We start from the raw sequence: 16,593 nt of genomic DNA, 5'->3' as shown, positions 1-16,593 counted from the left end.
CAGGAAACTGGATTTAAGACTTTTTTTGCTGAAGAGCTTCAGGGTGCCTCTCAATTCCATCAGATATATTTTACGTGATACCCACTGAAAAATAACCAAACACCCAAAGTTTCCTTATCCTAATCGAGGCTTGTAAGTCATTAGACAGACTTTCAAGAACCAAGACAAAAAAGGTGTAGCTAATGTTTATTTAAAGAAAGCATTTCAAAAATGGCAGAAAATAAAGATATTTGGGAAAAGAGACAGAGCCTACTTTGCTACAGGCCATTTTGTGGTGGTTACATTTAGCAGCGAGTGCTGGAGGCACAAAGTTGGAGGTCCCACAGCTCCAGAGGTGATACAGACCCCCCACCTGCTCTGAGGACAACGTTTCCAAGTGTAGGAACCTCCATGAGTGACAGGTATAGGGGACACCTGGAGCCATCGTTTTGTTATTTTTGGAGGCATCACTACCAAAGGCTGCTCTGGGCAGCAGCAGTTCCAAGGATTCCAGGGCTGCGCCCCTGGGACCATCCCACAACAAACAGGGTCCTGAGGGCTTTTTTGTCTGGGAGCTGAGGCAAAGGGGAAATGGTGACAATGGCTGAGGTGATTCCCTCTTTGCAATGTGAAGCAGTCCCATGCCTGTCCACTTCCTCACTTTCCAGAGGGGTGTTACACACGTGTCCCAGGGATGCAGGGATTCAGCTTCCACAAGCAGAGCATACTTGGGGTGAGGCAGAAGCGATGCTTTTGTCAGAGGAGAAAATAGATACTACGAGAAACACCCTGCTTGCTGAATTGTATTACGAGAGCTCTAAAACTTAATTAAAAATTATTCTGTGGCAACGTATGGTCACCATTTTACAAATGCACCGGTGCTCTTGGGAAACCAATGTCACAGCTTCTTATGTGGCAGTTCACAGCGTATCCCAACAGGAGGCACAGGCATACTGCATCTGCCAGGGGATGCTGCACACATGGTACAACCTCCAGCACCACAGCAGACCTCTGGCCAGCCCCTCACACCAGCAGAAGGTGGCTCAGGTGGGCTCACAGGGCCCCTGCACTGTCAGACCAGCCAGAGAGCTGGGTGGGTGCTGAAAATGACTGTCCAGCCCCGGCACCTCCGGCAGGGCTGGAGAGGACACGGCCACAGGACTGAAGGAGTCCTTTAAGATGGGCCTTGAATGTCACGCCAGCGAAGGCGTAGATGATGGGGTTCAGGCAGCAGTGGATGAAGGAGATGGTTTCTGTCAGCTGCAGGGCCAGCGCTATCTGGGAGCTCGCCTTGCAGTCATTGATGATGTGCAGGCTCTGCAGAGAGTCGAGGAACAGCGCGATGTTGAAGGGAGTCCAGAAGAGGAAGAAAACAATGACGATGATGAAGATCATCTTGATCGCCTTGACCTTGTTTCGGTTTTTGCATTTTTGCAGGTTTTTTAGTATCTGAGTGTAGCAGCAAACAAGGATGCTAAAGGGAATCAAGAGGCCTAAGATGTTGGCTGCAAACTGAGAAGCAACCTTCCAGGTATTGTCACCTGGGGGGTATGTGGGGACACACTGCAAAGCCTGCTCGATCTCCAGCTCCTGGCTGAACATGATGTTGGGCACAGAAGCCAAGCCAGCCACCAGCCACAGAATCAAACTGATAATTATGCCATAAGTGGCTGTCCGTATCCTCATGGCATAGACAGCATGGACAATTGCTATGTACCTGTCTACACTCATCAGGGTTATAAAGAAAATACCGCTATAAAAACCTGTGTAGTAAATGCCAGCCATTGTCTTGCACATGGCATTGCCAAAAACCCACTGGTCTGAAGCATAGTGGGCTTGGAAAGGGAGAGGCACAACAAAGAGCAGATCAGAGGCTGCGAGGGTCAACAGGCACATGCCAGTCGTTTCAGCAGGCAGATGTCAGTCATTGTTGTCAGCCTTTTCCTGGTCAGGAGAACCCAGAGGACCAAGGAGTTTCCCAGGAGGCAGAAGACAAACACGAGGCAGTAAAGAATTGGTAGAAGGATGGATTTAAACCTGCGGAAATTGTTTCCTTCATTGCACGGAGCAGTGTTTTCATCGTATCCATAGTCATATTCTGTTGTGCCAAGGAATTGGCTGGTGGGATCCATCTCAGGTACCTGTGCAGGAAAGAGAAAGGGTTAAAAATGTCTGGCTGTCCTGGCACAGCACTCCCATGGTGGCTTCTGCCTCTGTCTGTGCTGTGTTGAGTCTGTGGGTCAGCTTCCAGGCAGAGGGGGACTACGAAATGCAGTCTTGGTCTCACTGGGTGCACAAGAGCAGCTGTACCACCCAAAGGGCTGCCCTGCAGCCTGCTGATTGTTCCTATACATGTGTGACTGTGAGCACTGGGATGCTCTCTGTTTTCCTGAAACTGCTTTAGACCCAGTGGACCAGCACCTCATCATTACAATGACAGGGAAAAATTCAGGTCTCTGAATAGTCATAATGATAAAAAAATTACAGATCCTGCATCAGATCTAAGGTTCTCAATTTTCTTGTGCTCCCTGGGGTGGGGAAGCTTTTTGCCTGTAGCATAAAGACCCTCATAAAAGTGTTTTGCCTGAAGAAGCTGTCACCCAGCAGCATAACCTCATTTTTAGCAGAGCTGATCAGGGCCAGGTACTGGCACAGAGTGCAGAGACATGCAAGCTACTTTTCCATGGGTGGGTCCAGGATTGGATACAGAAAACTCTGAAGCAACAAGGAGTTCACAGGGCTGCACAGCAGTGCCAAGCTCTGGGCTGCCACTGAGCTCCAGGGCAGCTAGTGAGTAGCTTGGGTTGTGCCTTTTGCTGCAACACAGCAGTTTAGTGCTCCTGCCTGTTCTGTCCAGCTTCAGTTTTCTAGTGTAGAGAAAACCAAAACATTAGCGGGAGTGTTTCCCCTCTCTCTCGTTTCTGAAGAACTGCAATGAAGGCAGCCTCAAAATAGTAAAATAATCTGACGTGTTCTCCAAGAGTGAGTCTGTGCTTTAGCCAACTTTTTTATTGTTTCAGATGTCAGTTCATGACCCCTATAAAAGTGGATTGGGTTTCCAGACTTGAGTGTTCACATTTCAAGAGGTGATTCTTTCAAAAGGGTTTGGTTTTTCACTGCTAAGACATTTGAAAGTTTATGCTGTGCTGCACCTATGTTGCACCTGCTTACAGGTTGACCACATCTTGAAAGAGCTTCAAAGACACACAGTTTCCAGGAGGGAAGAATAATTTGTAATAATCACTGCTGTTAAGGTGGAGCAATAATATGAATGGAAGTGATTCATTCTATAGAAGTGGAGGATGTGCTCTCCTGAATTAAAGATTACTGCCTGGGGATACAAAAAGAGAGAGAACAGGGAAAACTTTTTGTATTGATAGAAAGGAATCACAATTCACCCCTTCTTGCCAGGCTGTGCCACTTGTGGGGGGAACAGAACGATCTGTACATACAGCCCAGAGGAGTGTCAGCGTCCATCCTCTGCTCCAGGTATGGATCCTGCTCATGCCTCACTGACCTGCCTCAGCTCTTCTTGGAGGACAGTTTCAATTGGCATGTGCAATGCAGAGAAAACTGTTACAAATACAGCATTCAACCCCACAGAATTCCTTGTTCAGAAATAACAAATAATGTGAGAAAGGCCATGCTGCATCGATAGTGTAATTCTCTACTGTATTGAGCTCTTAGCTGTAGCTAGGACATCTGCATTATTAATTTTAACTTTTTATAAGGCATAAACCTTTAAATATGAAGTTACTGAGTCACTAGATAATGGCTCTTCTTGCAGCAACCAGCAACAGGTAAAAAATATTTCCTGCTAATGGTTTTGATGTGTGAAAATGACAGGCTGTGACTAAGTGATGCAGCACTGGCTCACGTTTCTTAATTGCCTGTCTAGGACCTCTTAAAAACAGTTTGTAGATTCAACTATCAAAACTAAAAAACATTCCAAAAATAATGCATACTGTGTTATAGATACATCGATCTATAAGTATGAAGATAGATATGTAGAGATAGATATATCTAGATTTATAGATATAAAGCATCTACTTCCAGCAAAATTCAAGTGTTTCTCCTGGGTTGAACAGAGACCAGAGATGTTCTGCTTCCGATCCTTACACCATTAATACCTTTAACAGCTCCCGACCAGGGCACAGCATTTTCCATTTTCTCCCTTCTCCACATCACTCAGCAGAACAGTCAAACTGAAAAAGCAGTTTTACAGAGGATATCAAGGGAAAGGTAGCTGCTGCAGGTCCCCTGGTTGGCACAGTGAGCGCACTAATAGCACATCGAATATGGATGGACTTTACCTTTGGCAGCAAGACGCCTCTACTCTCTCGGATGGCCCTGGTCCCCTTCTGCTTGTCCCCTGTTGCTCAGGCTCAGGGATTTCTGGGAGGTTTACTTCACCTTCACTTCACTCGTGCAGAGAGCTGAGATTTGGTGATATGAGGGTGTCGGATGGGCACCTGCCAGATACAGAATAGCTTGGAGGCAAATAGAAGATTTTGTATCTGTGGTAAACAGGAAAAGAGTGAGAGGGCTATCGAGCACCTTCTGTGAAACGAGTAGCAAATACATCGCTTTTCTAACACGGTAATGCGTAGCACTCCTTTTAATGTGTTTGCTAAAACCCCTTCTTCACAGCCACCCCTGTGAAGTGGGTTTTAAGTGAAAAACTTAAAAGTTGAGATATCTCCATCACAGGAGACATGCTAATAAATTTGCAGCTTTTCACAGAGGCTGATATGGAATTTCCTGGTCGCATTGTTTTAGTTTTTCAGTTTCTTCAGCTGATAACAACTTACATACTGCATTCTATTTATATCCCTTCCAATTAAAAACTTACTAGCTTTTTGAGCAAAATAAGGAATCACAGCTACTGATACCACTCTGCCATAATTTTTTAAGCAGTTCTTATTTAGTGGGGTATTTCAGTTTCTTTGCTACCTTGGGGTTTTTCAAGTTTATTTTAGTGACTTGAGGATGGAAAAGGGCAAAATATTGAAACAAAGACAGGCTTGAAATTTTTTGTTTTATTCAATTGCTTTAAATTACCTATGTTTAGTGGAATACTGTAAATTGTGGTGTTTCATAAATCAGACAAATGATACACTTTTTATCCATTAATCTCAACAGGCACCATTTTCCTGATTTTAAGAACATGGGGAATGCCAGAGGTTCACTCAAGAGCCCCCAAACAAGCATGGGGCAGACTTTTACTGACGTTATTCACATGTTCTTTGGTTGCAGCTCCAACCCAAAGCACCTTTACAGTTGCTGGTTGTCGCATAAGTGAGTAGTGAAAGAGATCCTGAAAGAGAAGAAAAGCTAAACACTGCAGGCAGTAAGGAAAAGTGAGAAAATAGTCTGGGGGGAAAAACGAGCAGTGTCATGAAGGACCTGGCACTAGTCAGTAGCACAGTCAGAAAAAACAGACCTGTCCCATCAGGTCTTCAACATGCTCTCAGTGACCAGGGCATCACTCTGCCTCCAAGTACCCAATTGGTCTTACTACACAAGAGAGACTAGCTCCTCTTATTCTGTTTACTTTTTTTGAGAACTAATTTTTGAATATTGTTGCAACAGAACTTTTTTTTATTGTATTCTCTAGATACTAATTATATGATTAATAATATGTCAGTAGTATGTCCTGGTGCTACAGACACACAGTATGACATAATGTAGCTTTGTTCTATTTAGGTTTATTTACATTTGTTTAGAAATAAATAAGGTCAGTTTTCATTATTTCTTAGGAACAAAACATTAGTAAATTAAAGATGCCTCCTCTTCCATCATATGCTTTTTTGCATTAGTTTAGTTGATAAGTTATTAACACATTAAAAAAAAAAAAACCAATAGTTTGACATGAAACCAATAAAGGAAAAAGAAATTTCTGCATTTTAAAACATTACTACATGTTATAAAATTGAAAAAATTTTGCATTTTTTCCTGAGTTATTTTCTGCTGCAGAAATTACGATCTCGCAAAAAGATTGCAGTTCATTCAAAATGCATATTTTTAAATTGGGAAATCTTCCAGCTGTGTATTTTCACCATCCACAATCCTGCACAGTCAGGCAAAGGGAGGCATGAAGCTGGAAGAAGCAGTAGGGAAACATCAAGGAAATGCTGCATGTGTTGGAGAAAGTTGGAGCAAGCAAGAAAATGGAGACAACCTAAAAGGCAAGGAAAAGAGCTTGAATTCAAGAGAACAAAAGCTAAGAGAGAAGTGAGCAGGCCTGGTGACTGATATGGCTGGAGGATGGCTGGGCTGGCTGCTGTACTTTGGGCAGGCCAAGGCAGCTTGGTAATAAGGAGAGCAAGGAAAAAATTGTGGTGGGGACAGTGTTCCGGAGGAAAACAGTAGAATTATGGAGTCTGATGCTCTGCTGTGTTTTGGGAAGTGATATACAGGCGTGAGTTTCTGGCCCTACCTGTCTTTCAGAAAGGTTTATGTGCCTGCTCTTCTTCTGGAGTGGTTTGGTGTTCCTAACACACAGCCAGAACCTGAGCTTTTCTCAGCAGAGAAAGAGAATTAATGAAAGAAAGCAGAGGATGTGATTTGTCAAAAGCAGTGAAAGGAATGAAGTGGAGATGGGTTTAGGAAAGGTGCTGTTTCTGACTGGCAGGTATGAGGGTGGGTAGGAGGGAAAACCCACAGGGGTGGGCTTGGGAACTGAAAAGACGGAAATTATGATGTTGGCTGAAAAAGTGATAATTATGATGACAAAAACTAATAGGAGATGTCTGTGTTGGGGGACAGGGAAGAATTACAGACAGATTTTATTTTTCTCCCTATGTTGAGCCCTACTGGGTCTCCTGCAGGTCACCCAAGAGGAGCATGGGCAGGCAGAGCCCTGCTGGGCTGAAGGGCAGTAGAGATAAATAACTACCAGTGTGTTCACAGACTGGGGTGCTGCAAGATGCAGGTGTGCTGAACTCCCCTTGAAAGCTCAGAGGAAGGTATCTGGTGGAGAGAGAATGAGAGGTACACATTTCCAATTTTCTTCATATCAGCTATAAGCTAGGCTTGTATCTGTCCTGACACTTTTTCAGTCTGTGAGTAGCAAACACCACACTCTGAGTTACACAGGGGCCATGCAGTCAAACCTGGATTTTCTACCAAGCCAACACACAGCCCTTTGTAGTTTACCTACAAAGAAACAAAGAAAATGTGGTAAACCAGCAAGAGGTGGTAAGATGGGAACACACAAGTTAAAGGTCACCTGCATCTGAAAGTGCTAAATTCAAACAGAAGGAGGTGCAGAGAGGATGTGAGGTGGGAGGATGAGCAGTGCAAGGGCTCAGTGTGGTAAAGCAAGGTCGTGGAAGGGATACATTTGCTACATACAGACAAGCCAGTGAGGACACAGCCAGGGGAAAAGAGGATTGTCTCACCTTACAAAGAGTACAGCCATACCACAGCAATATTTACCCCCTTGGGCTCAAGTGAGTTTGCTGCTGGGGCACTGGGGCTGTGAAGCAGGCTTGCTGTGGGAGGAGAGCCAGCCAGCTGGTGTAGAATGGTCCTGGGTTAAATGTCTGAAGGGGACGCATGACCCAGGGGCTCTCATAGCCAGGGACAGGACAGCAGGCACCAGGCAATCCTTCCCAGGGCCTCAGGATGTTCCCAAGATGCTGGGTGGGAGCTGAGGAGCAAGAAGGTCTCAAATCTATTTGTTAAGAGCCTGTGCAAAATCCACCCCAGAGCCTCCTTCTCCGGTAGCCCTGACTGCTGCCCTGCAGTGTCCCTCCAGTTCAATTTTAGCTGGTCCCTAATACCAGGGCTAGCAATGTCTCTCCATACTCTGGTGGGATCTCCTGTGAGAGAGAAATACCTTACAGCAAAAAGGAGACAGCTGGTTGTGGGTATCTCTGGTGCTCCAGCCTATGGCCAGTTTGGGTCCATGCAGCCACTCAGGACTGTGAGCTACAGGAGGGAAGAGCCATATGGCATCACCGCTTTGTGAAAAGGCTGATGGAGGCAGTCCCCACTCAAGTTAAAAAACATAGCAAAATGTTGTTGTATCAGGAGCTTTGTTTTGTCTTCCCATGTTTTGGCAGTGGCCATCAGGGCCAGCCTGCATGGGCCACTGCAGCCCCAGAGAGATGGCAGGGCTGGGGAGTCTCCAGTGGCTGTGCACCACACTGCTCATGCTTCCCCTTTAGCTGCTGCCATTCCTTTATTTACACTCGAAGTAGCAGTTTCTGCTGTTTTGTGTTCTGTCAGAAAAGTTGCTTCAGTGGGGGAAAAAGACCAGTGCAACCCTTCATGTAGCTGAAGACACTGTCAGCCCAACCCATCAGAGTAATGCAGACTTAAACTCCTCCAGACTACTCAGAGCCCCAAGGTCAGGGAAGAGATGCTTCACTGAAGCCCTATGTTACATGGAAAGGCTATGGCAAATGCTGCAACCAAAAGGAATCTTGCTGTGAGACAAACAGCACTGCCACATCTCCAGCTCCTACAGCCAGAAACCTTCACTGGCAGTGGAGACTCCCCGTGCACACCAGCTCAGCCTCTGACATCAGCCCCAAAGGGTTTCCTTATCCTGTGCCTTCCCTGCAGCTCCTCAGCCTGGAGGAGATGGTCAGCTTAGCTGCTGCAAAACCCCTATGCCTGCTCTTGTAGGAACCTCTCCTTCCTCCTACAGACAGTCTAGATTAATTGCGTTTGAATACAGAAAGGAAACTGTAGTTGCCACAGAAAGCAGCACCAGCAAGAGCTTGCTTTGGCCTCAGGAGTGTCAGCCACAAGCCCTGGTATTGCTCTTGTTGTTCGCTACGGAGGATGGGAGGCAGCTTTCTGACACCATGGCACAGGCTCTGGTGTTGGGGTAGCAGCCATTAGGAACATATGGGAATAAAAGCAGAATGAGAGAGCCTACCTGGTAGGGTATTTTCCTAGAAAAGGCTAAGTATTTCCTGGATCTGCTCACTACCATAGCACCACCTGGAAAGTGCAGGACACGTTTACCTCAATGCGATGTTCAGCTTCCACCTATCTCAGAGCTGTGGTAACCAGCCAAGTCAGGCGCTGTTCTCCAGAAAGATCACTTTCCTCTGCCTTTGCTCAACAGCAAAATAAAAGAAGCTTCTTAGTCAAAAGGAGGCCTTTCCCTTTCAGATCTGTTCTCACGTTACATCTCAGAGGGCTTACTGTGTCATATTGGAAGAGGGAAGAGATGACTTAGGTCAGCAGAGGAAAACAGACGATTAACTGCAACAGGGGTTATGGGATGTTCAGAGATGCTGGGTTGTTCAGCTAAAATGCCTTGCAAAATACCAGCAGTCATCACTGTTGGTGAGAAAAACAATGAGGACAGCTCAGTTTTGCAGCAGGTAGAGGTGGGGGTCAAGGTGAGCATGTCCTCTGCAGTGTGGCAGGTAGCACTTTGATGAATGTCCCACCCCAGATTCCTTCTCCTGGAAATCCCTCTGTCCCAACAAACCTCTCCCAGGTGTCTCTGCTTCCTGTATGGACCAGCAACTGCCCTTCCCCAACTGCAGCACCCTCAGTGAATTCCTTGCACCCATCTTCCTTAGGGCAGCAGGGATGGGCAAGGGGGACACTGAGCCCTGGATGTGCACGGCTGGGAGTCCCCCATGAGGTACAAGAGGAAACGCCACACAGGAGCTATCTTTTGAGGAATCCTTGCCTGTTTTGGTTATTTTCACAATGTTTGGGTCCATCAGCATCAGCTATCAACACACCATCTTAGCAGGACCGCATTATCTTAACGAGAATTCATTTCATCTGACCACTTCCAGTGTAGAGGTAAAAATATGTCATATGGCAGAATGGTTCATTTCCTTTTCGCAGTGAGAATAGCATATTTGTATGCCCATGTACAAAGGGCGGGGTGAGACTTTGTGACCAGGTAAGATTCTGAGTGATGGGTTTTTTTGACGTGAAAAAGGTATATTTTTTTTGACTAAAATATCTCTGAAAGTGCCAAGTTGTTTGAGGAGAGGATTTTCCCCCTCCAAATCAAGGGGGGAAAAAAGAACAATTGCAATACTTTGTTCTGAGAAGTCCCAGACAAAACACTGCCATTTGTCATTTTCAAGTACAGCATTTTTTTATAAATAACCTCTTCTTCTAACCCTTCTTCCTCAAAAACAAGCAGACTTCAAAGCTTCAAAAACTTTCCAGTAGAACTAAGATGTGTCTGTTGTGCTGATAGCAGGCAGAAGTTTTCATTTCTCTTTTCAGCTTGATCAGCAAAAAAATTGACACCCTCCACTGAAATGTGGAGTTGTATTACCGTAACAAAGCGCTTGTCTATGCAGACATGTGCAAATGTCCACAGGAAAAACCTATTTGGCATTGTTCTGACTCTCTCTCCTGCAGCAGATGCTCCGTGCAATAAAAAAGGCTGTGAGCCAGAGAATCCTCCAAAAACTGTGGCTGAGTTTGTGTGGGAGAAGCAGCTGGAGGTATTTGGTGAGGCTGGACCAGCTCACTCTGCTCCACGGTCTGCTTTTCACTGCCGGCACCGAAGCCACAAGGATTATGGCTCTGACAGCTGCAGCCTTGCACAATCGTTTGGTTTCACCCAAGCAGAAATCAGTGCGTTGCAAAACTCCCAGCACAGTAACTCATTCATAGCGTGTCAGCAGTGAGTGGAATTTCTCACCCAGGCGTTACGAGAGGGTAATTGTGGGACACAAAGGAGTAAACAAATACAGCTCTTGCGGGTGGAGTCTTTGAGAACAAAAATCTTCTCTATCTGTCCCTTACTTGACGCTTATTTTTCTCACCCTGGAGCACTTAGGTTGTTAAACCTTTGCTGTCCCAAACCTTTGGTTCACCAGTGCACAGGCACCTCTCAGATTTGTATCTGACAGTGCTTTGGCTGAGGGTGGAGAGCAGAGAAGGTTGCAAGCAAGAATCAGTTGGAACAGAGAAATCACAGAACGCCGGGCTGCATGGGACACTGGGAGTTCCTGGAGTCCGTCCCCTGTCTTGAAGGCAGGGGCAGTGTCCCACTGTTCCTCCTGCTATGCAGTTGTTCAGCCTGCTCCTACAGCCCCTGCTTTCCCCCAGCTTCTCCTTATGAACCATCCTAGTGCTTCTCCAGATTCACTCCTAGTAAATTTGTCTTAATCCAACACTCTCCTGGTATAATTTGAGCCACTTATTTACCTTAGCCTTGGAGGAACAATTAGTTCTAGGTATTTTAAAATACTATAAGATAACGTTTTCCATCAATCTTAACAGCACACAATTAATATTTTTTCCTCTGAGGTCATGCTTTCTAAATGGTTAATTGTAGTTGCTATTCTTCTTTGGTGACTATCCAGTTTTTCTTAATATTTTTGTGCATTGCAGTGCCCCAAACTAGCAAAGCAGACTGGAAGAGTCACCTGCCCGGGGTAGCTGTTTTCTTTTGCAATCACGTAGCACTGGTGGATTCACAGTTCTTTCGTGCTGGATGTCAGCCCCCAGATGCTTTCTTCAGAAGTGCTGCCTTCCCCATACTGTCCTTGTGGTCTCAGTTGACCCTGCCCATGGGGAGAAGTGGTCGTGTGTCCTCAATGCACTGCAGCCCATTGCTGCCAGACTTTTTCATCTGTCAAGGTCAATTTAAGCAGTCATCCCGTCCCCCAGTGCATTTTTACCCCTTCGCAATATGATGGCATATGTAAAAATAGCACAATCATGCACCAGACCTTCATCCAGAGCAGCAAAGTGCAGCAAATGCAGGTTTGTGCAAGGGCAGGGTGCAGCCCTGGATGCAGGATCCTTCTGAGTAGTCCTCTTGTCCAGTGGCAACCACTCAGGAGTTTGTCTGAGCACCCACATAAAGGCTGATTGAAGTGCTCAGAAAGCTTGCTAGCTCTGAGGTATGGGATACCACTGCTTTGCCCGGTGGCATGAGCCTGTAACTGAGGCTGATTTGACATAGTGGCCTCTTGACAAATCTGTATCAGCTCCTACTTTTTTATTTTCCTGCAGCCTGCTTATTCCTTCTAGAGCTTTCCAGCAACTGTAGTTGCACTGACTGGCACGTAATTCCCTTTCTGGCATAAGCTGATGGCTCCCCACCAGATTATCAAGGGTCTCTGTGCTGGCTGGCTGCCCAGAACTCACCACCACACTTTGGCACTGGCCACACTGGCTCAGGGCAAAGCTGGGCACTGGCCACCACCACCACTGCTGGATGGCTCCACACCAGCAGCACCCAGTTGCAGCTGCCCCACCCTGCCAGAGCACAGCTCTGGTCCTGGCACCGAGCCAGGCAGCGCCTGTCAGATACCCTTGAAAACCACAAGTGGCTGCACCACTTCTGCCTCTCAGCTGGCCTCAGACCATGCCAGCCCCATGGCTGTGAGGAACCAGGAGGCCTCAGGGTGGGAAGCACCCCGTGTGGGTACCAGGGCCCATGTCTGCCTCCATTTTTGCTGCAGGAGCCTCCTCTGGAAGAAAGTCCAGATGATTATCAGATTTTTAAAGGAAAAAAGGTGAAACGCATGAAATCATGTTGTTAAAACAGGGAACTCTGTGTAGTTTAGGATTGGACTGATGACTCAGGGACCCTGGATTCAAACCTGCACCCTTGCCACTGGCAGGCTGCTCTCAGCACTAGAGCATCATGCACTGAAATCTGGGCATCCGGCATTTCCCATCTTGACCACAGTGGCTACAGTCTTAAAGCAGGCATCTGTGCGGCTTTGTCCTGTCTCCTTCAGGCCTCTGCCCTTGCCAGGGGCACGAAAAGAGGCTTTGTTGGGGTAGCACACACCCACGCTGCTGCGGTGTGAGCAGAGTTGTGAGGAGAGCTTGGCAACGCCACTGGTAAATCTTTATCTGAACTGCTGGTAAACAGGAAGCTGGTGAACATCTTTACTATTTTTCTTAGGTTTTTAGGTTCTTTTGGTCTGATTTTCATAGCTATTCTTTTTCGCTTGCTTCATCTCAGGAAACACATTTTTCTGCCACCTCTTGCAGGAAATGTGCAAGATACCAAGTGCTGAAAACCTCAAGGTTCGCTCAACCCTTTCTACGAGAGGTGATGAGTCAAAGAGCCTGGTAATGAGGGCTTCAGAATGTGTTTGGGAAAAGCTGGAAGTGCAAGGGTCAAGCTCACAACAATAACCATAAGGCTAAAAGAGTTTGACAATGCAGAATGCAGACACTTACACACCTTTGTGCCATGTTCAACGTGGGGTGGCTTTTCACCAATATCAGAGAGAGAATTTCAAACCTTTCTGGTCAAGACATCCAGGGGCATATGTCTCTAACAAGGTGCGGCACCAGGCTCTTGGGATCTCATTTTCCACACCAAAGACCCACCCTGCTGTCCACACCAGGCACGTCCACCATCCTCACCACTGCCCAGCTGCTGTGCTGGGCCCATGAGCCAGAGCATGTTGGGGGAGAGGGAAGGCCCTTGCACTCAGTGTGCAGGCACATCATGAACAAGCAGGGCAGACTGTTCTACTGTTCATCAGGTACCCCTGTCTTGTCTTAAGCTGAAGGCAGCAGTGCAGGTACAAAACCTGCAGGGATTAATGCTCACCACGTTTAAACTTTCTCCTGATCTTGCATGGTGCTGCTCGAGAGAACAAGCAAATAATCAAGCCCCTGCTGCTTACAGGGAAGCACGCCAAGGTTTGCCAGCAGGACCCAGGGGCTGCAAACGTGACTTCGGCTGACCTTGAACTGACAGAAAGGAGTTTGCTTTTTGCATTCACCTTCTTACTCTCTCTTCACCACAGCAGTGAGGAAGATCACTTAAGCTAGACAGGATAAAACAGATTCCCACCACCTACACCATCCTCCTCTCCTCTGGGCTGGGGATGGACATGCACAGCTCAATGAAGATAATAGATACAGCCTAAAATGTTCAAAAAATAACAAATCCAGCAAGAAGCTGGGTTGAATAAGAGAAAGACGAGTCACTTTCCGGTATGCAGATGTGTGGGTCAGGTTTCCTTCTCGATATCAAACTGCAGCTTTATTTTTTTCTGGTGTGGGTTTCAAATGAGTGGGATAAAGCAGATGAACTTTTCCACTGCATAGTTAAAATCTCTATTTCCTTTTACAACACATGAATTTTCTTTTGCTGACTCTTTTCTGATAAGCTCAAATAATTCCAAGGACCATCAAGATTTCCTGCCTTGTAAGCTGGTAGGCAGGAGAGTAAAAGGTCAGAAGTTTCCTTAACTTTTTGAGGGTCTTTCTGAGCAGGACCTAACTCAAGACCAGACCTAATTCACAGAGAAGAAAATTGGTAATGTGTCCATATTTCTTGGACAGAGAAAAGGACATCTGAGAAATCCCAAAGTCAAGACCTGAGTCACAGTGCTCTAGGCACTCTTTGAAGAAAAAGAAAGCTCTTGAATTAATCTCAAATAGTGTTCAAAACAAAAAAAATAGTGTTTTGGGTGTCTATGCTTCCTAAACTCAAAATGATCTCTGCTTGCTTTACCTTTATTCTCTCAAATATGTGCAAAGTCAACAACTCCAAACCCAGAAAGCCCTACCCAGTGTCAGCTTTCTCTAAAGAAGAGCCCAGCATGTAAGTGGGGGGTAGTCAGCACTGGGAAACCTTTGCACCCCATTTTGTCAATCATAGTTGCCATAAGCTGGGATAAAGTAAGCTTGTCTTTTTGACTATTTAGGACTTCTATCGGTAAAATGGGTCTGAAGATGGAACAAACCAACCCTTGTTTGTTCCTGCTATGGCTCTTTTCAGCCTGGAAAATTAAAAGCAAATTTAAAACAGAAATTCTTCTCTGTAACATAATAAAATAGATCCACAGTCCATGGCGGCAAAGTGAAATCCCATTATGAAAAAAAAAATGCACAACATTTTGGGGTTTTCTTTGCTCTTTGAAATGTGAATAGGTATTGTGATAAGACATCAAACAGCAGCTGACCACATAAACCAAAGGAGGTTAACACTTAATGTACTTCCCAGTAAGGCATGCTATTCAACAGTATGAGTGTGCTCCCATCACAATTTCATTTATGCTCTCGCTGTTAAGCTTGGTATAAAACACACCTCTTTGGACAAAAGAAGGAAGTGACTGCACAAGAAAATTACGTGTTGGTCTCCAGGCTCTCTAGAAACCTGTGACCAAAAAGGGTCATGAAATCACAAGTGATGTTAAAAACTCAGCCCTGGGTATATCTGCAAGTCTGACATCCAGTCTTGCCTTTAGTACAAAGTTGGTTTTTGTTACTCTTATGTCTCAAATCCTAAGCTATGGTCTGAAGGTGCTGGCAGACAATAAGATCACATAAATGGCCTTCAGGTGTTACAGAACCCTAACAGAAGTACATTCAGCACCATCCATCCTGCTGATCCCAAGGGTGCTCAGCGGTCCTCCAAGAAACTCTTTGGGAAAAAAATTTACACAACCAATACAAAAATAACAGAGGGACCCGGAAAGGATTTGGAGAGGTTGGTGTAGCAAAACAGCCATAACTCCAGCTAGCACAGCTCCAGCTTCAGCATGGCTCTGCTGTCCTGAAGCATTACAGGGGGCACAGCAGGGAGGTCTGCCTGCTCTGGCTGAAAATCGATCTTATGCAAAAAGCAAGGGCATCCAATCTTCCAGGAAACAAAAAGTTTTCAGCAGCATCAGCAAAGTGACTGGCTCACTATGCAGTGCAGGGCTGAGACACAGGCTGTGGGGAAGAGAGGCAGCTGGGCAGGCAGCTGCTTCCTACTGCTGCCCTGACATCCCCCTCTGGCTCCTTCGTGGCCACAGAGTGCACATTGCACTGAAAGGAGGAGGCTTACCTGTGGTGTGAGAGCAGAAAGCAGAGAGTTGCTGCAGGCAGAGAGAAAATCCTGCTGTCATAAAAAGCAGCCAACTCTGCTGGCAGTCAGGACACACAGGTCTTACACTTCATTTGAAGTGTTTTCAGAGAACTAGAGAGGAGAGAAAGTATCAGCCCTTTGGCCATCACCAAAGTGTGAGCACACAGTGCCTGAGCTGAAAACATCCCCAGCATGCCTGTGTTTCACATTCTCTCTCATCTCCAGCACAGGCACTAGGGACTGGATTACCAGAGGTGAGAAGCACTGCAGAGCTAACAGATGCACCAGGTCATCCAGAGCCGTGGGTGCAAAAACACAGGCATCAGTCAGGGGAGAAGGAGGGACCAACTTTCGACATAGCCTCTTCCAAGACAGTGCAAAGGCAGCTGCACGAGCAGCAATTAGGCTTCACAGAGTCCAAAAAACAACAGGCGAGCATCAGGAAGAAAACAACAGGCTGTCCTAAAGATAAAATACCATCACTGGTCAGTCCCCTCGTAGCAAAGTGCCAGAGCTTGGGAAAGTTTTCCTCAGTACTTGATAGGTAAAGCAAATTTCCATGCCTTTGAGCATTACCTACCTCTCAGCTCAGCTTTGCTTCAGTGTCCTCCTCCTCCTCAGCCGACAGCTTGTGCTTTAGCAGGACCTGTGCAGGAGCCCGTGAGGGAGCAGCTTTCAGTGCTACAGCGTGCTCAGCAGTTGCTGGCTCCTGAGGCTGTAGGGATGCCCAGATGGAGCTGAAAGCTGGCATGGGGACAGCACTGGCTGCCTTTGGGCATTGAGGTTCCCCCCCTAACCAAATAGTCAGATATAGTCCAGTTTTCTGGAAA

At 46.3% G+C, this 16,593-nt stretch overlaps 1 protein-coding gene across 1 annotated transcript; it reads right to left on the bottom strand.

The window, feature by feature from the left end:
* Positions 1-182: 182 nt before the first annotated feature.
* LOC103615870 (C-C chemokine receptor type 8-like) lies at positions 183-16,587 on the bottom strand. Its single transcript, XM_008633974.2, is given in 4 exon segments — positions 183-1,893; positions 1,896-2,120; positions 4,293-4,451; positions 16,344-16,587. Coding segments are annotated over 2 exon segments (1,077 nt in total). The 5' UTR covers positions 2,112-2,120; positions 4,293-4,451; positions 16,344-16,587; the 3' UTR covers positions 183-1,032.
* Positions 16,588-16,593: the final 6 nt, after the last annotated feature.

This window comes from Corvus brachyrhynchos, unplaced genomic scaffold (genome assembly GCF_000691975.1).
Source record: "Corvus brachyrhynchos isolate BGI_N302 unplaced genomic scaffold, ASM69197v1 scaffold94, whole genome shotgun sequence".
Classification (NCBI taxonomy): Eukaryota; Metazoa; Chordata; class Aves; order Passeriformes; family Corvidae; genus Corvus; species Corvus brachyrhynchos.
Note: the sequence above shows the minus strand (reverse complement) of the source record. Positions and strands in the feature narration are given on the sequence as shown.